At 46.6% G+C, this 25,742-nt stretch overlaps 1 protein-coding gene across 11 annotated transcripts in view; it reads right to left on the reverse strand.

Annotated features, from left to right (window-relative positions):
- Positions 1-25,742, reverse strand: part of MADD (MAP kinase activating death domain) — an 853,817-nt gene that overhangs the window by 498,623 nt on the left and 329,452 nt on the right. For 6 of the 11 annotated variants that reach the window (XM_078684455.1, XM_078684454.1, XM_078684456.1 and 3 more), the window contains 2 exons: positions 18,880-19,030; positions 13,065-13,271 (listed from right to left, as the gene is read on the reverse strand). In XM_078684455.1, coding sequence (XP_078540581.1) covers positions 13,065-13,271; positions 18,880-19,030 — 358 coding nt within the window. The remainder of the gene's footprint in view (positions 1-13,064; positions 13,272-18,879; positions 19,031-25,742) is intronic. The other 5 variants (XM_078684462.1, XM_078684460.1, XM_078684461.1 and 2 more) reach the window with 1 other exon arrangement.

Genomic DNA, 25,742 nt, shown 5'->3' on the forward strand with positions numbered 1-25,742 from the left:
GTCTTGCACAGCCAGAACTTTCAATGAGAAGTCTTGCACGGCCAGAGCTTTCAATGAGTAGTCTTGCACAGCCAGAGCTTTCAATGAGTAGTCTTGCACAGCCAGAACTTTCAATGAGTAGTCTTGCACAGCCAGAGCTTTCAATGAGAAGTCTTGCACAGCCAGAGCTTTCAATGAGAAGTCTTGCACAGCCAGAACTTTCAATGAGTAGTCTTGCACGCTAGAGCTTTCAATGAGAAGTCTTGCACAGCCAGAACTTTCAATGAGAAGTCTTGCACGCTAGAGCTTTCAATGAGAAGTCTTGCACAGCCAGAACTTTCAATGAGAAGTCTTGCACAGCCAGAACTTTCAATGAGAAGTCTTGCACAGCCAGAACTTTCAATGAGAAGTCTTGCACGCTAGAGCTTTCAATGAGAAGTCTTGCACAGCCAGAGCTTTCAATGAGAAGTCTTGCACGCTAGAGCTTTCAATGAGAAGTCTTGCACAGCCAGAACTTTCAATGAGAAGTCTTGCACAGCCAGAACTTTCAATGAGAAGTCTTGCACAGCCAGAACTTTCAATGAGTAGTCTTGCACAGCCAGAGCTTTCAATGAGAAGTCTTGCACAGCCAGAACTTTCAATGAGAAGTCTTGCACAGCCAGAGCTTTCAATGAGAAGTCTTGCACGCTAGAGCTTTCAATGAGAAGTCTTGCACAGCCAGAACTTTCAATGAGAAGTCTTGCACAGCCAGAACTTTCAATGAGAAGTCTTGCACAGCCAGAACTTTCAATGAGAAGTCTTTCACAGCCAGAACTTTCAATGAGAAGTCTTGCACAGCCAGAACTTTCAATGAGAAGTCTTGCACAGCCAGAACTTTCAATGAGAAGTCTTGCACAGCCAGAACTTTCAATGAGAAGTCTTGCACAGCCAGAGCTTTCAATGAGAAGTCTTGCACGGCCAGAGCTTTCAATGAGAAGTCTTGCACAGCCAGAGCTTTCAATGAGAAGTCTTGCACAGCCAGAACTTTCAATGAGAAGTCTTGCACAGCCAGAACTTTCAATGAGAAGTCTTGCACAGCCAGAACTTTCAATGAGAAGTCTTGCACAGCCAGAACTTTCAATGAGAAGTCTTGCACAGCCAGAACTTTCAATGAGAAGCCTTGCACAGCCAGAGCTTTCAATGAGAAGTCTTGCACGGCCAGAGCTTTCAATGAGAAGTCTTGCACGGCCAGAGCTTTCAATGAGAAGTCTTGCACGGCCAGAACGTTCAATGAGAAGTCTTGCACGCCAGAGCTTTCAATGAGAAGTCTTGCACGGCCAGAGCTTTCAATGAGAAGTCTTTCACAGCCAGAACTTTCAATGAGAAGTCTTTCACAGCCAGAACTTTCAATGAGAAGTCTTGCACAGCCAGAGCTTTCAATGAGAAGTCTTGCACAGCCAGAACTTTCAATGAGAAGTCTTGCACACTAGAGCTTTCAATGAGAAGTCTTGCACAGCCAGAACTTTCAATGAGAAGTCTTGCACAGCCAGAACTTTCAAAGAGAAGTCTTGCACAGCCAGAACTTTCAATGAGAAGTCTTGCACGCTAGAGCTTTCAATGAGAAGTCTTGCACAGCCAGAACTTTCAATGAGAAGTCTTGCACAGCCAGAGCTTTCAATGAGACGTCTTGCACAGCCAGAGCTTTCAATGAGAAGTCTTGCACAGCCAGAACTTTCAATGAGAAGTCTTGCACAGCCAGAACTTTCAATGAGAAGTCTTGCACAGCCAGAACTTTCAATGAGAAGTCTTGCACAGCCAGAGCTTTCAATGAGAAGTCTTGCACAGCCAGAACTTTCAATGAGAAGTCTTGCACAGCCAGAGCTTTCAATGAGAAGTCTTGCACAGCCAGAACTTTCAATGAGAAGTCTTGCACAGCCAGAACTTTCAATGAGAAGTCTTGCACAGCCAGAACTCTCAATGAGAAGTCTTGCACAGCCAGAGCTTTCAATGAGAAGTCTTGCACGGCCAGAGCTTTCAATTAGAAGTCTTGCACAGCCAGAGCTTTCAATGAGAAGTCTTGCACAGCCAGAACTTTCAATGAGAAGTCTTGCACAGCCAGAACTTTCAATGAGAAGTCTTGCACAGCCAGAACTTTCAATGAGAAGTCTTGCACGGCCAGAGCTTTCAATGAGAAGTCTTGCACGGCCAGAGCTTTCAATGAGAAGTCTTGCACGGCCAGAACGTTCAATGAGAAGTCTTGCACGCCAGAGCTTTCAATGAGAAGTCTTGCACGGCCAGAGCTTTCAATGAGAAGTCTTTCACAGCCAGAACTTTCAATGAGAAGTCTTTCACAGCCAGAACTTTCAATGAGAAGTCTTGCACAGCCAGGGCTTTCCATGAGAAGTCTTGCACGGCCAGGGCTTTCCATGAGAAGTCTTGCACAGCCAGAGCTTTCAATGAGAAGTCTTGCACGGCCAGAGCTTTCAATGAGAAGTCTTGCACGGCCAGAGCTTTCAATGAGAAGTCTTGCACGGCCAGAGCTTTCAATGAGAAGTCTTGCACAGCCAGAGCTTTCAATGAGAAGTCTTGCACAGCCAGAACTTTCAATGAGAAGTCTTGCACAGCCAGAGCTTTCAATGAGACGTCTTGCACAGCCAGAGCTTTCAATGAGAAGTCTTGCACGGCCAGAGCTTTCAATGAGAAGTCTTGCACAGCCAGAGCTTTCAATGAGAAGTCTTGCACAGCCAGAGCTTTCAATGAGACGTCTTGCACAGCCAGAGCTTTCAATGAGAAGTCTTGCACGGCCAGAGCTTTCAATGAGAAGTCTTGCACAGCCAGAGCTTTCAATGAGAAGTCTTGCACGCCAGAGCTTTCAATGAGAAGTCTTGCACAGCCAGAAATTTCAAAGAGAAGTCTTGCACAGCCAGAACTTTCAATGAGAAGTCTTGCACAGCCAGAGCTTTCAGTGAGAAGTCTTGCACGGCCAGAGCTTTCAATGAGAAGTCTTGCACAGCCAGAACTTTCAGTGAGAAGTCTTGCACGCCAGAGCTTTCAATGAGAAGTCTTGCACAGCCAGAACTTTCAATGAGAAGTCTTGCACGGCCAGAACTTTCAATGAGAAGTCTTGCACAGCCAGAGCTTTCAGTGAGAAGTCTTGCACGGCCAGAGCTTTCAATGAGAAGTCTTGCACAGCCAGAACTTTCAGTGAGAAGTCTTGCACGCCAGAGCTTTCAATGAGAAGTCTTGCACAGCCAGAACTTTCAATGAGAAGTCTTGCACGGCCAGAGCTTTCAATGAGAAGCCTTGCACAGCCAGAGCTTTCAATGAGAAGTCTTGCACGCCAGAGCTTTCAATGAGAAGTCTTGCACGGCCAGAGCTTTCAATGAGAAGTCTTGCACAGCCAGAACTTTCAATGAGAGGTCTTGCACAGCCAGAGCTTTCAATGAGAAGTCTTGCACAGCCAGAACTTTCAAAGAGAAGTCTTGCACAGCCAGAAATTTCAATGAGAAGTCTTGCACAGCCAGAGCTTTCAATGAGAAGTCTTGCACGGCCAGAGCTTTCAATGAGAAGTCTTGCACAGCCAGAGCTTTCAATGAGAAGTCTTGCACAGCCAGAGCTTTCAATGACAAGTCTTGCACAGCCAGAACTTTCAATGAGAAGTCTTGCACAGCCAGAACTTTCAATGAGAAGTCTTGCACATCTTGAGCTTTCAATGAGAAGTCTTGCACGGCCAGAACTTTCAATGAGTAGTCTTGCACAGCCAGAACTTTCAATGAGAAGTCTTGCACAGCAAGAACTTTCAATGAGAAGTCTTGCACAGCCAGAGCTTTCAATGAGAAGTCTTGCACGGCCAGAGCTTTCAATGAGAAGTCTTGCACAGCCAGAACTTTCAATGAGAAGTCTTGCACAGCCAGAACTTTCAAAGAGAAGTCTTGCACGGCCAGAACTTTCCATGAGAAGTCTTGCACAGCCAGAGCTTTCAATGAGAAGTCTTGCACAGCCAGAGCTTTCAATGAGAAGTCTTGCACAGCCAGAGCTTTCAATGAGAAGTCTTGCACAGCCAGAACTTTCAATAACTGTCACGTAAAGAAGCTTTTTATGTGTTGCCCTTGTTTTGCTGGCGAGTGCCACCAACTTTACAGCAAACAATCTGCCAGGCTCTACAACTGGTGTTGCAGCAGGCAAGGGAAGAGTGGCAGCTGGTATACAGCAGGCATCCCAACTACTACTGCAGGCATGCCACTGGACAGGGCAGCGGCCTTAGTGGCACAGCAGGCGGCATTGAACAGCTGCTCCAGCAGGTGCCCCAGTGACCGGAACAGGCCATGCCTCAATATTACATATCACCACTGCAGGTCCTGCTCTGTACACCCCAGCAGCAGATGCAGCATTCATGACGCCGGTCCAGTGTCACTATTCCCAATCTTCCCAAATGTTCCCTTATGGCTACAGCAGATGGTGCCCTAGTTAACACAACGTAGTCTCAAATTTCCATTTTAATCTTCAAACTGCTCTGGCTACCGCAGGCGCCCCGCCACCCCAGTGGCAATGTGTGCCTCACTGGCTCCAGCAGACGCAGCACCTACTAGTGGCTACTGCATGCCGTCCCAGTGGCTACTGCATGCCGTCCCAGTGGCTACTGCATGCCGTCCCAGTGGCTACTGCATGCCATCCAGTGGCTACTGCAAGTGCCGCCACAGTGGCTACTATGGTGCCCCTTTAGTCTTGATCATCACCACACTGGCTGGAAATGTCCCATTTCAATCTGGTCTTTGGTGTAGGACCTTAGGTCCATCGTCCTAAACACACCCCGCGGCTTCCCGGGTTGGCAGTTATGGGAAGGTTTGGGTTTCCAAAGTTTCCTTACTCTGTTTTTCCAAAGCTTTTTGCTTTTTCATTTCCTGGTGCGTGTTCCACAACTCTACCCAAGATGCATTGCAAGCAGGAGAGAAAGACAGGGAGAGAGTCAGAGCTAGTAGGAAGGGCGAAAATGGAGAAGAAAGACATGGCAGTCGGAGAGGGCTATGGAGGGCTATGGAGGCTCAGACAGCAGGAGAGGATCCAGCATTTCCTGACTGTGTAGAGGTCCGAAAAAGGCCAAAGAGGGCCAACTTCATCCAACCCCACCGCAAAGGAGAAATGTTGCCCAAGGTTACTCGTGAGCATGAAAGGTCGGCTCCCTCCTTCTAATCCCTCGCACGCATGGCCGACCCTTGCCTCAGTCTGCCATCTCTACTGGCACCAGCGTGCCTCTTTATTCCCACCAACCTCGAGCTTGACCACATTTACAAGCAGTCCATTAACCAGGAGTCCGACCCCTTTATCTTGCTCACATTTGTACACGTGCCAACGGGACTGAAAGCAAGAGATTTTCACTTCTGACTACTAGCATCTTAGCCACCATCGCCCTCAGAAACCAAATTCCATCCTCTGGCCTCTTTTGTGAAAGGACAAAGATGCTCCTTACACTAACCTGAAACCAAAGATGCTCCTTACACTAACCTGAAACCAAATATAACAGATGTGCAACAGCAGTTATCAGAAGATCCACTCTTCCCATCACATCACTCCAGCCTTGAGTGAAGAGGGTGCTTCTGATAGGGCACGTAGCCTTCAGTACTCACTGTATCCGCAACAATACATCCTGAAAGATGTTCTTGCTATCACCTACCCTACTGCAGGACATCCATCAAGTGGCGCCCTCTACCACCCGCCCTCTTCTGCAGAGGGGGCTTCAATACCATTCACTGCTTCTTGACATTCTGAATAAAGCACCTAATCCATCTTGCTGCAACGACCGAGAAACATGTCCATCGGCTTGATCGCTCTTGTGTTACTTTAATGAAAGTCCCAGACCTCCTGCGGAGTGCGGCCTCTACAATTCATCAGGAAATACTGCATCCTTCGGGCTGCAATGCTATTCTAATGCTGGAAAAAAGACTTACAATTCTCAACAATCAATATCAGATTTTACATTGGCATGTTTGTCTACATAATGCCCTCACTTGGCAAACCCAGAGCAAGGGCAATACCACATCTTTTTCCACCCACCAGGAAACAAAATGAGGAATATTGCACAACAAAGTGTTAAAAGTGAGCTGCCACTGGAGGAACAAAGTCAAGAATACTCCCCTAGTAACAGAGAGAAACGCAGATCCCAGGCAAATCCCAAGGCAGAAATGTGACCCAGGCAAATTCCAAGGCAGAAATGTGACCCAGGCAAATCCCAAGGCAGAAATGTGACCCAGGCAAATCCCAAGGCAGAAATGTGACCCAGGCAAATCCCAAGGCAGAAATGTGACTTTGGAAACATTCAGGAAAACCAACAGGAGAAAAGAAAGCTGCCATTGGGGGGAAACTGAGTGAGAAATAAAACCTCAGAAATAGAAGATCACCCAGTTAACAAGGCCAGAAATACTCCTGGGTGTCTTGCAGAGAGAACAGCCAACCGTCACTCGATGGAGTCTGCGAGTGATACATAACCCCAGAGAAGGCACTCTGGGTCGTATGGAATGACAAATGGGTACAATTTTGGGCAATGACTGAAAACTAGAAAAAATACATTTACAAAGAAAAGGCTAAAGAAAGTATTTCTGGAGTGCAGGGAAAAGAGACTAGATAAACTCCCCAACCCTTTCTTTAAACCATATCAATGCACTGCCAGGTTACAACCCCAGGGCGTGTTCTCCAGCACAGCGGTCTGTTGCAGTTCACATGCTTGTTTGAATATTGTCAGGGACCAGGGAGGGCCATGAAGCATTGTTGTAAACATGTTCTTCATTTTACTCCTTCGACATTGATAGAGGGATGTGCTGTTTATGTAATTAAATTAAATGATAGACGTCTGGGTCCCTCTTGGCCTTCTGGAAACCAGAACAACGATCTGTAAACTTCCGTTCTGTAGTGAGGTTACATGGTTTTCGGCTTCGCTTCGTATTCAGCCGCCATTTTGTGCTTAGCTGCCATTTTGTGTTGCCTCACTCAGGCAGCACGGCTAACACGGTAAATATGGTGTTTTTGCCTTTTTAGCTGCTACATGTCCTTCCCGTTAAAGAATAACCCTCGTCCATGTTTGTGAAACCGATGTCAGGGTCTGGCCGAGTTCGCAAAGCCATGTCTAGACTGATTAATCCATGTCTCACTCCACTGTTTGGGTCCCCATGTCTCACTCCACTGTTTGGGTCCCACCATTCTTCTCTACTTTATCTTATTTAACTGGCCTTCACCATTCTCTTCATGTGTTCTCTTGTTACATAGCCCTTCCTTTGAAGCATTCTACACATGTTTTGCCTCCTGCAAATTAAATTACGGGCACTAGTGTTGATTAACTTGAGGGGAGGAGAGCACACAGGGTTTGAAAGGAAGGTGTGTTTTAGACATCCGATAGCTTGTTTTCAAACTATTCCTATTTGTCAGTTTTGTGTGTATTGGGAGTGGTCATTGTAAACTTGTGTTGTATAATAGACTGTGCACCACGGATTGAAGTGGCAGTCTCTTGAGTTCCTACCTGTGTGGTACTTCTTAGATAACTGTACTTAGCTGCAGCAAATAAACCTGCTCTTCTACGCCTAACAGAGTGTCTCGTGTCTCTGTCTGTCAAGGCAGGTGAACCCGGGGATATTAAGGCGTGCCTCGCGCCGCCTGGCCCAGGTTCTCCAGTAGGAGGGGCTATGAGAGTCCAAGAGCTGCAGAGACACACTCGGGGGGGGGGGCAGTCCCATATACCACGCGGGGGGAGCAGTTCCATATACCACGCAGGGGAGACAGTCCCATATACCACGCAGGGGAAGACAGTCCCATATTCCACGCGGGGGGAGACAGTCCAATATTCCACGCGGGGGGAGACAGTCCAATATTCCACGCGGGGGGAGACAGTCCAATATTCCACGCGGGGGGAGACAGTCCAATATTCCACGCGGGGGGAGACAGTCCAATATTCCACACGGGGGGAGACAGTCCAATATTCCACGCGGGGGGAGACAGTCCAATATTCCACGCGGGGGGAGACAGTCCAATATTCCACGCGGGGGGAGACAGTCCAATATACCACGCTACCACGCGGGGTGGGACAGTCCCATATACCACACGGGGTGGGACAGTCCCATATACCACACGGGGTGGGACAGTCCCATATACCATGTTGAGGGGTGCAGTCCCATATACCACATTGGGGGTGGGGGGGGCAGTCCCATATACCACGCGGGGGGGGGGGAGCAGTTCCATATACCACGCAGGGGAGACAGTCCCATATACCACGCAGGGGGGGAGACAGTCCCATATACCACGCAGGGGGGGAGACAGTCCCATATACCACGCAGGGGGGGAGACAGTCCCATATTCCACGCGGGGGAGACAGTCCAATATTCCACGCGGGGGGAGACAGTCCAATATTCCACGCGGGGGGAGACAGTCCAATATTCCACGCGGGGGGAGACAGTCCAATATTCCACGCGGGGGGAGACAGTCCCATATACCACGCAGGGGGGGAGACAGTCCCATATACCACGCAGGGGGGGAGACAGTCCCATATACCACGCAGGGGGAGACAGTCCAATATTCCACGCGGGGGAGACAGTCCCATATACCACGCAGGGGGGGGAGACAGTCCCATATACCACGCAGGGGGGGAGACAGTCCCATATACCACGCAGGGGAAGACAGTCCAATATTCCACGCGGGGGAGACAGTCCAATATTCCACGCGGGGGGAGACAGTCCAATATTCCACGCGGGGGGAGACAGTCCAATATTCCACGCGGGGGGAGACAGTCCAATATTCCACGCGGGGGGAGACAGTCCAATATTCCACGCGGGGGGAGACAGTCCAATATTCCACGCGGGGGGAGACAGTCCAATATTCCACGCGGGGGGAGACAGTCCAATATTCCACGCGGGGGGAGACAGTCCAATATTCCACGCGGGGGGAGAAAGTCTAATATTCCACGCGGGGGGAGAAAGTCCAATATTCCACGCGGGGGGAGACAGTCCAATATTCCACGCGGGGGGAGACAGTCCAATATTCCACGCGGGGGAGACAGTCGCATATTCCACGCGGAGGGAGACAGTCCCATATTCGGCGCGGAGGGAGACAGTCCCATATTCGGCGCGGAGGGAGACAGTCCCATATACAACACCGGGGGGGTGTGGGGGGAGAGAGAGACAGTCCCATATTCCAAGCGGGGGGGAGACAGTCCCATATTCCACGCGGGGGGGGGGGGAAGACAGTCCCATATTCCACGCGGGGGGAGACAGTCCCATATTCCACGCGGGGGAGACAGTCCCATATACCATGCAGGGAGGAGGGGGTAGTCTGGCTCCACAAATTTTAGTTCAATTACAGCGCCATTTTAAAAAGTGGATCTGATGGACACTTAAAGGACATTTGCCGTGAGTTAGGAGGTTTATTATTTAAGTATTATAAACCCGTTTAGCAAAATACAGGCCGCGCAGCTAGATGCTGCGAAATAACTGGTATTCTGTATCACGTTCTATCCTTCACTCATCTTTCCGTTCAGATTCCTAACCAGAGAGACCAGTTTTAAATGCTTACAGATTAGGTTATGTTGGTTGCTGCATTCATTATTTTCACTCACTTAGGCCCATTCAGAACAATTGGGCTCCTTTTGAGACCTGTGTAATTAATAACTTCAATAACTAGGGGGTGGGCGACCGCTGATAGGATAGTGTGGACTTCGAGCTTACGTCACAAGTACCAGCGGTCAATGCTAAATGTTACAACTTGCAAATTAGAGATTCCTCGGTGTGTTGTGAATGAATTTTTTAGAAATCGGCTGCATTCCTCACCGTTCATTCAAAGAATCTGTAGGTAGTGATTTAGGCCGGGGGGGGGGGGGTTAAGTGGGCATAATAGACCATGTACCATGTCTGAGCTTCCATGAGATGTTAAAGTGAAACATTCACGCGGGGGTCATGCACACACAACTGTTCTTCCCTGCCCCAGGTCCAGGCACATTTAGGGCTCTACCAGCATCCTAAACAGAAGGCTTAGTTTGCATTTTGAATAGCGCCTAATACCACTTTAACATGGTTTAACAATGGTTCCTTCTTCACACAAACAAGGTCGAAAAAAGGACAAGGACTGCATTCTGGGGCGTTCTTTACAGAAGAAAACATTCTGGGTCTTAGCTACCAAATCCTGCTCTAGACAATATTTCTTTTCCTGAAGCAGCTGGGGCAGTTGTAGGAAATGTGTTAATCTGGGAAGAACCATGTTTGGCTGCATTCCCCTCGCTCGTAGTGTGCACCAGTGCAGAAAGCTGAGCCCCCACAGTCCTGGATTCATTTTCCCGCCAGGCGGGCGACTGATAGGAGGGCGGCTCACCCTTGGTGCTGTCCACGGGGTTTATCACCCTTGACAGTAGCTTTCATTTCAATAAATTAGAGTCTGCCCTCCATTGATCAGAGGCTTCAGGAGTGAGACAGCTGCTTCTGCCTCTCGAGCCCACACCCCTGTGCTTGGTCTGCTGATTCTCTATGAAAGTTTGTGTGGAGGATAACCAATCCCTTTTCTTGCTCCTCAAATGATTTGCTTTCATTCTGCAGATCTTGTCGTCTGTAGGAGAGCTAAAAACAAAGGTCTAAAGGAAAACTATTATCAGGACTCGGCTTTCGACCTGACCAGGAGGACAGACAGATTCACAGATCCGCCACATCAGACGACTGCAGCAGTTACCCATTGTAAACGACTAGAACTTTATTGACCGCGTCTTCCCGTGTTCTCATGGAACCGGGATTTCTGACCCTGTACTGAGAGCGACAGCATTTCCTGGGCAAATGTGGAGCTTTAAAAATTAGATGAAGGAAATGTGATCTGCCTTTTCAAAGGATCTGTGCAGAGATGGAGCAAACATTGATAGACTCACTGCTTGGACAGCAAAATTGGAAACCAAAACTGGTGTCACTATATCACCGCCCTAACACCTGCATTCAATTGGTGTGTTTAGCCAATACCCAGGCCTAACCTACCATTTACTTTATAATTTAAAAGGGGGGATAGTGTAATATCTTCTGGAAATCGTATTTCAGCATACATTGTAGAAATCCACACGGCTACAAAAGAAACGAACCAGAGTGCAATTAAGACACATTAAGCCAACTGCAAATCATAAGAGCTGGTTCGCCAAGCGAGATTGAGCGTTCCTTGCCGAAGGAACATCACCAAACTTACCTTGGACCTAACCAAGTGACCAGCTCATTTAGGGGCAGCGTCTTGAACTGACGAGACCTAAAGGACACCCAGGAAAATCCAAGATGGAAGAGAAGCTTCTCTGCCAGGGTTATGGCTGGCATTAGCAACAAGCAATCCCTTTACTACTGGCAATGTGAGAATCTAATCTACACAGAACTTCAAATCTTACTTTCCATCCAAGTTATGAAGGTCTACTTCACCTCAAAACAACTACTACAGAAGTAGGTTATTATAAGGATACAGTGATTCAGATTAATGTGGGGCATGGGCAGCATATAAAGCTTGCAGAGAATGATACCGAGTACCGTGGCCAACAAGCGTGCATCTTGCCAGCCTTTAGGCACCAACATGGCTTGAATGACCCTGGCCCACATGGACTGAACGGACCTCGAAAGCAAAGCATTCAGAGCCACTTTCAAGCGCGAGGGTGATCATTGGTCAGCTGCAATGTAAACTGTTGGATTTCAATTTGTCATTCTGCAAGGAACAGAACTTGTGATTTCTAAAATCATGATGATTCCACCTGAAAGTTTGAAAGGACCAACATAAAAAAAGAAGGATGTGTTGAAGTGTTCAATGGGTTCATTTACTCTGAGAAGCACAATGGAATCTACCAAATAACATGAACATTAACCAAATATCTACACAATAAAGCTATCCGGTGCTGCCTCCTACGAGATTTCCACTTACAGCATCTTCTGCACCAAAACACTGCACCCACCCCATCAGAAGTATACCCATCGCTCAAAAAGATCTCAAAACTCATCGCCTGTGCCACTTCCATTCTATTCAGAGAGAATCATTAAATCTGTCCTTACAAACCGCATGCTGCCAAGTTTGTAGACTTGCTAAGAGCCTATTTACGGTGACTACCTTTGTTTCCATCTTTTAAACTATGAACTCTGACAACAACCTGAGACTACCCTCCACAGGAGTGTGTCCAGAATAGACACAAGCACATTTTTTGGAACTCTGCTCTTGCCCAGGTCCCCAAACATCTGTGTCCATCCCTCACACGTCCAGCGTTTCAATCTAGAGTACCCGCAAACTCATCGCTCCTGCCCATTTCTTTCCAGCATCACACCCCAAGAAAAATCTCCATTTTCAACTCTTAAACCATTATTTACACGCACACATGCTACAGCAGCTCCCCTACCAACCTCCCCAGTGTAATCTGTGTCCAACTCTCTTATCCTTGGGCCTGCTCCCCCTTTTCTTTTTACTTGAAGCATTCCCTCAGTCTTTGGTTCTGTGGTCTTACAGGCCCACCATTCACAATGTATACCTGCCTGATCTCATTGTATATCCTACATAAAAAGGAAGAGTCAGAAGGCAAATTGTTCTGGAAAAACACTAGAAAGAAAGAAAACAAACCACAAGATGAACACAAGCCTCGTTCCTAAGCCACTGAAAAGCACCAGAAGCAATCATGGACCCACTGACAGGATCCGGCTCCTGTCAGGGGGCCAAAGTAAAACTAAGATTGAACATGGCTTCTGGTAATCGCAGCCACTAATGAAACCAAATTCATTAACTGCACATGAAATCAGACTAAAACAAGTTCCGATTCTTACAAGAATGTTCACTGCTACTCCTGATAGATGGAATATATCAAAAAGCATGTGTCAGCATGAATTGCATCATGCTGGAGAACACGGCAGTGCATGTATTGGAGAGAGGTGTAGAATTCCGTGGCCTACTGTGCTGCAGGACAATGAAGCATCGGGTAGAGTGGGATGGTGCCCCTCCAGCCTTATACCGAGCACGGTGGCATTGCAAATAGACCTCAGCAGCAATGGTTGGTGCACAGCTTCAGTAAAGATGTCTTACATGGTGTGAAAAGGGCAAGACCACTAAGGGACCCCACACCAACACCCCAGCAGTGCCACAATACACACCAATGGAAGCTACAAAATTCTCCTCCTTTAGACTCCGGGTGTCAAACTGTCTTGACCCTCTCCCTGGAGGGCCTGCAAGCCGCGGGGCCAGCTGAGGGACTGGCAGATGGGCAATGGGTTTGGACTCGGCCCTTATAGGGTAGCCGGGCTCCCAGCCCACCGGGGTGGTGGCTCCGTCAGTTGGACTGCGCCTCTTTTTTTCAGGTTCTTGAAAGAAAGAAAAAAAGGAGGGACAGAAACAAGAGGAAGGAAGAAAGGTAGTGTATGATTAAGAGAAAGGAAGCAGAAGGGAAAATGAAGGGAATGGGTGTATGAAACAGTAAATAGGAAGACATTGAAAAGGTAGCAGAGGAGGCATGGGGAGAATGGAGAAAGCAAAGCATGGAATACAGAAATGAAAGTGAGACAGGCAAAAATGCAAGAGTGAGAGACAAAAAAGAATTAACAGAGCAGGAAAGGGCAAGAATGGGCAGAGGAAGAGAGTCGGGAATGCACAGAGATAAAATTGCAGAATAGAATATCCATAAATTGAAAGGATGAAAAATTAAAGAAAGTGAATACGGAAAGGAAGAAAAGTGTATGTGAGAGAACAGTATGGGACAGAGGATCAGAAACAGGAATAGGGACGGGCAGACAGGAAGAAAGAGACAGTATTATTAATAAATATAAGTAACTGAGAAACATAGTAGAATAAAGATACAACCAGAAATTCGTGTACGACATTACATTTAATCGACTTGGCACTTCAACTCTAAATCCGAATGAGGCTCCAGACCTTTTTTAAGCCCCGACTGCACCCTGGCAGAACCTGCAGACCATCATGAAGGCAGATAAGACGTGCTTACGGATACAAGACTAACTACATTCTCCACGTACATGGCATAGTTTGCCCTCCCCACTATCATCTGGCTAAGGACCCTGAAGCCTCTGATGATCTAAAACCATAAGGTGGCACAGGTGGCAAAGGGAAAGAGTTATCTAAAGTCATCAGGAATCCTTCAATTCCAACCCCCTCTGGAATAGAGACACAACGAAGGCCTGCATGAACGTGTTTGAGAAGAACCCACCAAGGACATTTACTGCCACCGCAAATGTTCCACCCATGGGCTCTTCCCCACCTATAGCAGTCGGGGTTCAGGAAACAAGAGCAGAGACTGGACGTGGGGGTGACGGAGGGGCAAAGCCAACAACTGCACCCACCCACCATGAATAGCCAAGAGTAAGAACCAGGGCCGACAGAAGAGAGGAAAGGTGCAGGAGAGTACACAGAGGGTACCCCGAAAACACTCAAGGTCCCACAGGCTTGAGGCAATCACAATGGACAGCCAAAGGAGGCAGCACAGAGAAAGCAAAAGATGACCCACAACCGGGCTATCCCTGGAGACCCAATCACCAGAGTGAGTGGAGAGGGTATAGGGGGAGGGAAGGGCGGCTGCAGTAACGAGGTACCAACAAAAAACAAGAAAACCCTGTAGGCAGAGAGGCCCCCAAGGATCGTCAGGAACATGGGGACGCAGCACAGACATTCTAGAACCAGAAAAGGATTGAGCTTAAAGAAGGGGGGTGGTGAAGGAAAATGTAAAGAAAGTGTTCAGTATCGAGGTAGAAAGACATGGCGGGTCAAAAGTATACAGGATTGAATGTCAGAATATCAAGTAATAAATATTGTGCTACGAAAATATCGGCCAGTGATTGCAGACGTACTATTCTTAGCTGTACATCTGTGTGCAGATGTGTAGTAAAGAACAGTAAATCTACGCATACCTATACGTGATTACTATTGAATCCTGTGGCCCAAGAGTGGTTGGGGTGGACGGGTGGCTCAAGATTGGATAGAGAATGTGAGGCTTGAACGGATCGGACAGTTGCAGCTAAAGGAAAGTTGATGGGTGTGCTTACACAGGCTGCCAATGAAAACAATAGCCAGGATTTACCCTGTGCTTAGAGGCTAATCGTCTGAGCAAGAGTACAATCGCTTTTCCATCCAGGCTTTCCGCAGTTGTCTGGTAAGCAGAATGCGGACGGTGCAACCGTGTTTGGAGCTAAAACACACTCTGCTAAGCTGGTGGTAACTGGTGCTGTTGAGGACAGGACAATTAACACGTTTCTCTGGCAAAGCTAGCCAGGCAGCAGTCGTCGACCTCTTAGACAACACAGATAGACGTCTTGTCAACATCATTGTGTTTGTAAAGCTTGTTTTGTGAGGAACTAATTGCCTTAAAATAGCATTATTGCTGCAACCAGAGCTTTCCTTCTGAAGAAAAAATATATTACACGAAAGAGAAAGTAAAACACTTAAGACTAACTTTGCGATAAGCAGATGAGCAAAAGAAAAGAGAAGAAACTTGCAAAAATGTAAGTTCCTCTTAAAATATGATTTAAGATTACAGTGCACAGGAAGGTTGCAGACTGCATAGAAGCTACTACCTATGCAGTTTCTTTCTCTGTTAACCACTTGGATGCTAATGACAAGGGTAACTCGTCATGGAGTGCCCATTCATTTCAATGGAAATTACAGTAATTTGGTCCAGATACCTTAGCATCCAAGTTTAATTGATTTTACATCTCTGCTGGAGCAGGGACTACTCCTATTTTACTATTTTTGTTTATATGTTTCACTGTTAACATTCTGAGGAATACAATCTTACTTACAAGTCACTACTTTCATTATTTTTATTTTTTTGACTCAGTCAGTAGAACATAGATTAAAATATGGAGTCAGTGACTTTGTTCCAATTTTGATGCAAAGTCCAAAAGAAACCAGCATGAACAAGAAGAACTGGAGGAGAGATTTAGCCTTTTTTGGGAAGTGGTGGGTGGAGAAATAAGAACGCCTAAATGAAAAATGGCTTTGTGGAAATAGAATTTAAAGGTTGAAGAGAGGAAAGTACCTAAGAAGTTGTCAATACCTTCCAGAGTGGAACATATAAGGAGGATGAAATAGATTTAGAAGAAACTGCAGATGGAGATGGCCCAGCTATGAGAGCACTTGATCGAACGTAGAGAAAAAAGGACCACTGCAATGAAAGACTTCGGTCCTTTTTGAGGGCACACCTTCTTGCTGAAAGAGTGGAATAGTATTTTTCAGGTTTATGAATGCTGGCTGCTTGTTGCAAATTCAAGGATTTACGTGAGAAGAGGACATGTAAATGGCCGAAATATATGCACAATTCGTTTTCATTTCTAGATAAGACAACTGAGGAATCTGTTGAACAATAATGTAGTCTGTACTTGGTCTGAGGAGTGCGAGTATGGTTATTAAAGTGTTAAAAAGAACACTGCTCAAATGGTAGTTTTGAAAACAAATGACCCCAGAAACAACATTTAAGGGCACAGATGCAAATGCCTATGGCCTGGATGTTTCTTATAATTCAGATTAAACAATTTAGACAGAGGGTAGCGGTGCTTGTTCCGCAAACATTTAGAGGCATTCAGAATGGTCTTATACAGTCGCAGAGAAGGAAGCGGTGGCCTCTTGCTGGCAGGGACAGCATTTTAAAACATTTATTTGGTGGAGGGTGTTAGAAATTTGGTCAGATCACAAGCCCTTGATCGATGAGTTTACTACAAAAGGATCAGCTAGACCTACGCCAAGGTAAGCTAAATGTTATTGGTACCTACAGGAATCCACATGTGTTGTGAAATATCTGCTAGATGGTAAAAAAGTGAAGGTGAATTGTCTTTATAGGTTACTGGTGAGGACCACGGCAGTGTCTTGTGTGCGTGCTATAGACAAAGTTGAATGCAAAAGAAGTTACAAGAGGATGATTACATAGAAACACAAGGCATAAGGGCACATGGCTGAACATCCACAGATATCAAGACCTTCCTGGAGGATATGATATTGGTCGAGTTGTCAGAGCAGGATGAGATTTTGAGGAGGTCTGATTGTTATTCTCTCTGAGTACCTCAGGAACTACAAATCAAAGGTACTGCACAAAAGTCAAGGAGGAATGTTGGTTAAGAAAAGAAGGGCTGCGGATGATTTCAGATGGCCTGGAATTGTTAGATGTATTGCAGCTCTTGTGAGGACTTAAAAGCTCAATGGTAAGTCACAGTCTCCTCTAATGCCAACTGAACATCTGCATAGAGAACGGCAGAAAGCATGATTGGGCATTTGTATTATTTTTTTAAGTGGTTTGGTAGGTAGATTTGTGCTCGTTATTATGGAATATTAGTCCAAATGGAGTCTGGTGAAATTTCTCAAAGAGATAAAACCTAAGAGCATTGAGGAGTTCCTCATAACAGTTTTCACAAGAAGAGAGTGCTTGGAATTATCTATTGCCGACAATGGTTTGCAGTTATTTTCTGATGAAATGCAGTATTACTTGAGAGAGTTTGAGGTGAAACATTACAAGACAGCTTTTTACAATCCACGTGAGAATGGGTTAGTTGAACGTTTCAATAGAATGATGGGTGAATATTAGGTGACTGCTTGCACATGGCACTGTGGAACGTTCGGATTTGGATGAGCTGCAGAAGAGGTCCTAGAGCTACAGAAATACTCTACACTTCTCCACAGGGGTTATTCCTTGTATTTATTTTCTTATATGAAGCAATGTACCAAGGAATGTCCCTTATTTGATGGTAAGGTGTAGAATAGAAAATGTTTGTCTGGAGGATGGTTAAAAAATGTTAAGGATGGTCAAGAAGATTATCCTATAAGACATGAAAAGGCAATCAGCGGTGAACACAAATCATTTAAATCTGGTATGTGTAGAGAGAAGATGTAACTAACAGAAAAAGGAGAATCGTAGAGGCAAGGGCCAAAATCAATTGATCAGTCAATAGCAATTCTGTAGCATTACAGGGAGGAGAAATGTGAAATGTACAGATGCTAACCTAGGGTGGTGCTAATGAAGTACATTGTAGTGTAAGTGAAGAACAAAGTAGAGAAAATTGACGAAGGATAATGATGACAAAGTACCCAAAGGACATGTCCGAACCATGCCATGTACCTCATAGGCTGTCTGATTTTGTGGTCGGGTATGAATAGGAATTCATGTATTCCTCTTGATGCAACAGAAGGACGTTCTTATACGTCCTGTGAATTAGTCAGATTTTATCTCGTTTAGCAATAATTAATTGTGTATTTTTATCTTGTGGGGATTAATTTCAGCATTTTGCCTAAAGGTTCATCTCCCTGTTTCATGGTCTAACTTTGATTAATAAACATGCCAACCAGGATGCTGCTTTGACATTACCTGAGGGATATGGCACTAAAAGATTAGACAGATTGTTGTGGGCAGGAGATATCACAATAACTTTTAAACATGCCTATTCCTGTAGCCTCAAGCAGTGTTTCATTACAGAGTGTGAAAGTCGCATTTGTCTATTGGCTTCACTAAAAATGTCATGTTCTTTGTGAACCTGGGTTGGAGCAGAAGCAGTTTGAACAGAGGGTACAGTTGCATCTAGAGAGGAAAGTGGATAGGTGCACTCGAGCACGCTCTAATTAACCTTCTTTTACTACTTGACCATCATGTGCTGTGCCTTCTTGTCACTAACCGTGTCGATATTTTGGCTGTCACTACATTTGTTACAATATTTCTGCAGCACAATTTAGTACTTGATATTCCAGGACCATAATACATAAGGCCCCAGTCAAGATCACAGGACAGGGAAAAGTATCCATAAAGAAATGTAAAGGAGAAGCTGTCAGAGAACAGAGAAGAGAGCCTCCAGGACAGTGAAGGTAGAGGACCAGCATCTGACCAGGTCCAGGATGTTCAAAGGCCGTGTGAGACCCAACAATAGAAAGAGTGCATGAGCCAATATTTAAACGAATCTTCACCTGCTGATGTGGAAGTCTCACCTTTGTTATAGTAGTGAGTGTATGCAATCTCCAGCAGGCTGAATACGCTGGCCATGCCACCGAGGCCGGCGTTACTGTAAGACTGTTCCAGACTAGACACTGTACATTTCAGAACGTCCAGCATTCCTTTGTAGACCTTCCGGCTGATCTCCTGCAAAGAGAACACACACACCACTTTACAAAGAGATCTTTCTCCCAGCACAATTTCTACCAACCAACACGTTACCATGGCACCCATGAACATCAGCGCACCAACAATAATGCACCAAACAACTTCATGAATGCCCTTACTTCACTATTCCTCACACCCATCCAAAACCCCTCCAACAACGATCACTTGACTTCTTATAAATATATAGATTAATCAGTCGGTGATCTAGTGATTCATCGAAGCTCCGCAGCAGTTCTACAGATCCTCTGGCTGAAGGCATTTTCTTAACCAAGAGACAAAGTGTCTTAATAAAAGGACAAAGAAGAAGAGCATAAAGAGAAAACAAGCTGCAGGTGGCAGCCTTGCAAATCCCGCAACAATCACACCGAAACAACACTATATTCAAGGACAGTAATGACACGTAAGATTATTAAAAAAAGGTTTGCGCCAACACCAAATCACTGTGTGTTTTAGTACCTTCAGGCACTATTACACAAAGGCAGGAGGCGACTATATTTGGTGCTTAAGACGTGTGAACTGTTTAGCGCTTAATTTGTACCAATTGTTGTAAATGGTGGGTACCAGCATCCAGCTTTAGTTACTGGGATTTGGCATCAGATTGTGACTTACAGCAAAAGCGTGAAAGGCAGAAAAACGATAAAGGAGAAAGTGAAAGACAGTAAGACAGTGACAAAAGGAAAACAAAGGGGTGAGAAAGATCTTGCAAGAGACACAGAGACAGGAAGTGTAAGAGGGTAGACGATAGAGGTACGAGGTGGAATCAAGTTCAGGAATCCCTTGGTATTCGGCAACATCAGTGTTAGAATTGGGGGTCTCTGGTTGGCACAGGTATACACTTGTGACAAACAGGGACCCTCTTCTCTAGTCAGGGCAAGGGAACTACTCCTTAAGAATAACCCCTGCTCACCCTTTAGGTTGCGTGGTGCGAGCAGACAAGGCTAATCCTCAGGGCGTTAAGTCAGTTAAGCATTTATGACCATATACAGTAACATAAATGACCCACCACAAATGGACACCAGGCGTAATTTATGCAGAAAAATACGTAGGCTTTATGTAAAAATATACTTCATATGCAGGCTTACTTACAAGACCATTGTAATGTTGTTAAATGAGGCCACGATATCTAATAATGCAAAAGTTCTTCAGTGTTTGGCAACAAGGTGAACTGTGGGTCTTTGCAAGCTTCGCGCTGGTGAGGCGCCCCGTTTATACGTGTAGGACGGCAGGGAAAACAAACGTTGCGACCCTGGATCCGATGCGAACTCGCGATCGAGTTCGCGTGTCACAGTACCTTGTTGTCGAGCTTGTTCGCGGCGTTCAGGTGTGGCCAGGTGAGGGCGGGCCTGGGACGAGGCCGGCGGTTCTCCGCGTAGGCGTCCGGTTCCGTGTTGCCTCTAGGAGCGAAGCGAACGAGCGGGGCGATGAGGAGAGGTGCGTGCGGCCGGGGCGGTGTGCGGCTCACGGGGCGAGGCGTCTGTCAAGCCAACGAGGCGTACTTCTTCTGTATGCCGGTGGAGGCTGGCGTACCTTCGGGTCGACGGGGCTGATTTGGGAAAGGCGGGGCTGGCACGGCACAGGGTTCAGTACTCAGTGTACCGAGAGGCCTTGAGCGTGTGGCGCGGCCCGGCGAAGGTCAAGGATACGGAGCGGGGCAGCGGCATACGTCTTCAAAGTACGCGCCGTCCGGTTCGAGGTAGCACTCGCAGGGAATTCCTGCGGGAGGGGTGCGATGCGCCCAGGCCGCTCTGAGCGAACGAGGCAGACGAGATGCGGGCGGCCCCGGAAAGCATGAGGAGAGCGGCTCGAACAGAGCGGGGCTCTCGGCAGGCAGGGGCGGCCAGGCATGAGTCGTCTGCGGCCCAAGGAGGGGGGGGGCGAGGCACAATTACAGGGCACAGCTCCGGCAGAGGCGGAAATCCCAGCGAGTCAGCAGTCGAGGAGCGAAAGTAGCATGAGGCCAATGGTCCTGGGGCTCAGTTCAGAGGGCTAGCTCGATATCAAGCCCTTGGAGATTGTTTCAGGCACAAGTCTTCAAAGTCCTTTCTGGTCTTTTCCTCTCCTTCCTTCAGCATGGCACCAACTGCAGGACAGTCACCCAGGTCAGGGACAGTCTTCCTCCTCCAGCTTCTCCTGGTCCTTCTAGTTGGGCAGAGGTTCTTCGAGGTCAAAACAGGATCTAATGTTTAGAAGCAGGGCTCCTACCTTTATACTCAAAATACTTTGTTCTTGCAGGCCAGGGGGCCTGAGCCTGGTTCAACCCATTTTTGGAGCACTTTGTTTTGGAGACTCTTGCTGTTTCTTTCAGGGTGCAGGGCAGAGACATCAGACGCTCCGCAGGAGGTGGAGCCAGCATTGTGGTGGCAGAGCACCGCCCTATTCAGAGTCAAGGGGCACTCCTCCCACCCATCCTGGGGGTAATCCCTCTATTCACCACATGGCAGCCCAGACGGTCTCCTGGAATCCCACAGCCCTGTCATTCACAGAAACCAGACAGCAGATACACATCCTAGCAGAGGCGGGCTGAAATGATCAGGCAAGCAAATACTAACTTTCTAAAAGTAGCATTTGCAAACACAGTAAATTAAAATAAACTTTACTAAAATAAGTATTTTATTATTCGGAGTTCAGGCATACTAAACTTGACTTTCTACCATGTTCCCTGAGCCTGCTGGGATTATAGAGTGTAATAATTCCAGCAGCCCATTCTGGCCTATGAGAACAGGTACCCTTACAATAGTGAAAAACTAAAATGGCTGTAATTCCCTATTAGGACATGCCACACACATCAGGGCTTGTCCTACCTTATGCTTACTCACATGAAGTAAAGGGAAGGTTTAGGGGCTGGCAAGTGGGTGCACTTGCCCAGCCAGCATGACCGTACCAGACTGCACGCAGGTTGTGCAATGGCAGACCTTAGACACATTTTACTAGGCCGCTTCTGTGGGTGGCACAACCAGTGCTGCAGGCCCACCAGCAGCATTTGTATTTACAAGCCCTGGCACTCCTGGTGCACTTTACTGGGGACTGACAGTAAACCAAATAAGCCAATCATGGAAATCAATCAATGTATACACTTTTCATGGGGAGAGCATATGCATTTTAGCACTGGTCAGCAGTGGTAAAGTGCTTAGAGTCATTAAACCACCAAAAACAGGTCAGAGAGGATATTGGAGGAAGGCAAAAAGTTAAGGGATGACCCTGCCAAGAGGGCCAAGTCCAACAACCAGCATTTTGGCATTAATGGATCCTGCAATAGTCATACTTGTCACAGTTTTGCTACAAAAATTAGGGAGAAATAGGTCAGCTGTGTACCTTGTGTTTGTGTTGCTGAGATTACAGCGCATGTACTGCGCGACCTAGTTCAGTTTACTTCATTTTTCTTGTGTTACTGGTGACCAGATTCAGCTTGTGTCACTAGTGATCTGATTGTTTCCTTCTGCTGCTTTTTTTTGTTTCCTTGTATTTGGTATTGTGTCCCTAGTGATCCAATTACATTTTTGACACTATTCAATATTAATCTTACAACAAACGGGTCACATCCATCACATATCACTCTAGAATGAGCCCCAGAATCGAATCGCTTAGTTATACATTCAAAAATGAGGACACTCCCTTCATCCTCCTACTCACCTTCGACCACTGTCGTCACGTCATCCATACGCAGACACCCTCACCTGATGCATCAACCTCCCACAGTCCCACAATAGTCACAGATCAGTTGACATTGCTCACCCTCTGAACACCAGTTCACATCCACCAAGGACGCTGAAAGCGACTCTGAATCTGCCACCATCGCATCGCATCCTACCACACCTTCCTCCCAAGTGCCCAATCAACGAACGAACCCCGTGAATACTGGAGGCATCAAAGACCCTGGATGCACGGATTCAAAAGGGAGTCTGTGCCATGCACCGTGCCTCGCCAGGATAAGAGCTCTAACGCTGTGAAAGTGGCTCATAACAAAAACATGAAATACCTGAATCAACATAACCCTCATTTTTCAATAGTCAGCAGAAGGTGAAAGTCCATGTGTGCTGAAGGCACCAAGTACTCTCCTTGGAACAATTAGCTGACGACCAATTCTGAAATTGGTCATAAGGGAGGTTGAAAAATCCCTGGATGTCTGAGAGGAAAAGGGCAGCACCCAGGGCTGGTCTAGAACCAAAGGCAGCAGTCAAAAAGGGGGCAAATAATTTTATTATTATCACATACTGGATTTGAGGAGAGGAGGTGGGTGGGTCGGTCTGTGGAAAAGTAAAATTTTGCCATGTTATATGTGCCTACGTGTTCCCCATATTATGTTATATGTGCATGATCGATATGCATGTATTCCCCTCTGATCGATTAAAGACGCAATTACAGTTGTGTCCATCTCTAGTATGCCAGTTTCCAGTCTTCGTGAAAACAACGAATATCAGGCCTATGTAAACCTGCGTTGCCACATTTTACAGTGTGCACGTTAAATTCATTGAATTGTCCCCGTTTCTAGGCCTCAAAAGGGCCCAGACTCAGATTCAGCTCCTGTCTCCTGAACCCTCTCCGAGGAGCGATACAGCCCCCACCTGTATCCCTGACCCTTCGCTTACTTCATGCCACGCAGTGCCCGGCCCGGCCTGGCTCTGCCTCCCAGTCTGCCAAGAATATGTTATGTTTCCAGTTATCAGTTCAACCCTCCTTCTCTGCATTCCTAAGCTACTGAATCGCATCAATAGTTTCCGTCATAGTCTAGCCTTTACGTCTCCATGCCAGAGAAATACTGTATTAATATTCATAGAATATTCCTCGCACACACAATACATATAGAATTATGCACGCACCAGTCTTAAAGTCTATTAGCCTTTGCCCTGATAACTTTTGGATTCTATCAACGTGTACTCTAAACAACAGATACTAGATATGCCTGGGTACATGTCGCTCTGACACTCCAGACTTTAGTCTCCTCTTCTAGCGTAGAAGTCATAGCCCCCAGTTCTCCCTGGTAACACGTCATTGCCCATTTGCGCGCACCACTAGGTTAGAGGTCCCAGCTGCTCAGGTAGCCCCCTCCATGTTTCCGCCCCGTTTATGACATATTCTGTTACGTTTACATCACATGTCTATGTATACGCCCTGTACACGCCTTCTTGTTACATCATTTTACCCTTATCTTTCACGACTGCTACGAACCACGACTACTGCTACGCCTACTGTATTGAATGTAATGCATTTGTGTTGATATATATACTGTAAACTGTTACTGAAAGTTGTCCAAGCGCATTATTCCTATTCCTGTCCCCGGCAGCTGCCATCCTATTCCCGTACAGGCTGTCCTGTTCCTGTCCTTTATGCCTGATTAAAGCCTGTAAACTCCAGCTACCTCGAATCTTAACTCTTATTTATTGAGCTATCTGTTTATATGAGTATCCTGAAAAATAGAACCGGTAATTAATTATTTATTTACCACATAATGGCGCCCGAATAGGGACTTGCCCTTTCCCCACGCGCCGGAGAAGCCACGCAGGCCCCCTGATCCTCTGCAGCCGTGACGGAACCATACCGTGCACGTGCAGATATTTCTGCTTCAAGTATCCCTCAGGCCCACGGAGGAGACGGAGGTTGCGGTCCAGCATCCAGACGAGGCGGTGGAGGAACGCGGCGAGTCCCGACCAGAGCCCAAGCCGAGAGTCCAAGGTCCGAGGTATCCGGAGGCCCACCTGTAACTGAAGTCCGAAGTTCGTCAGTCCGTCGTCGTAGCAGTCCAGTCCAGTCCGAGGCCTTCCGTTCTTGCTGCCCGGTGAGTACCGTTGCTGGGGTAGTATCTAGACAGGGTCAAGTAATTTGTCTCTGGTCCGTGGGTTTGGGTACACAGATCCAACACGAAGTGTCCACCTAGGTGGATGCGGGTCCTGACGTGTCTCTTTATGGGACCGGTAAGTTTCGTACTGTTTTAGCAGTGCATCTAGTAAATTCTAGTAAGTTCTGTTCTCGAGAAATTCATGTGTTCTGTTCTCAGTATACCATGTAGTATTTTGTCCGAACTGTTATTCTAAATGTTATTTCATGTGTTTTCAATGTCGTGGTATGAGTGATTCGTTTTTCAGTTATTATTGTGTTTATTGTGTATTGTATTGTGTCCAGACTCCAGCCTAAATTATGCCTTTGTTCTCGAAATTACGTCAGTTAAGAACCAGAAAAGGTCTGCTAGAAGAAGCAGTTCCTGTCCCGCCTAGGGACAGTCCAGGTCATTTTTTGTACCATAAGCATGGCATAAGTGCCATATTATATCTAGACTTATGGGTGGAGTACACCAAGGAATTAGAAGAGAAATATAGATGGCCCGTGTCAGGTACATGGGATGCCGAGTGTATCATGCGAGTAGAAGAAGCATTATGGAAAAAGAAATCCAGACAGTCCCAGAAAGATGCCATCGAGTTATGGCGCAAAGAATCTCATAAAAGAACAGAAAAAGAAATCAGAAAGACAGAATTAAGTAGGGAATCCTCAGAAAGAGCCCAAGAAAGGGAATTAATCGAAATAGGTGAACGAGTTAAAGCCGAACAGTCAGACAGACAGAGAACTGCTCTTATTAAGGGTATGTATCCTCTTCTTGCCGAGGGCTTGCCGAAAGCAACCCCGGAAGCACCATGTAATTTTCCGCCGTCATTAGTTCCGATTAAGCTACGTCATAAACCGACCGCAGCTGATATTTTTC

This window comes from Lissotriton helveticus, chromosome 3_2, assembly GCF_964261635.1.
Source record: "Lissotriton helveticus chromosome 3_2, aLisHel1.1, whole genome shotgun sequence".
NCBI lineage: Eukaryota > Metazoa > Chordata > Amphibia > Caudata > Salamandridae > Lissotriton > Lissotriton helveticus.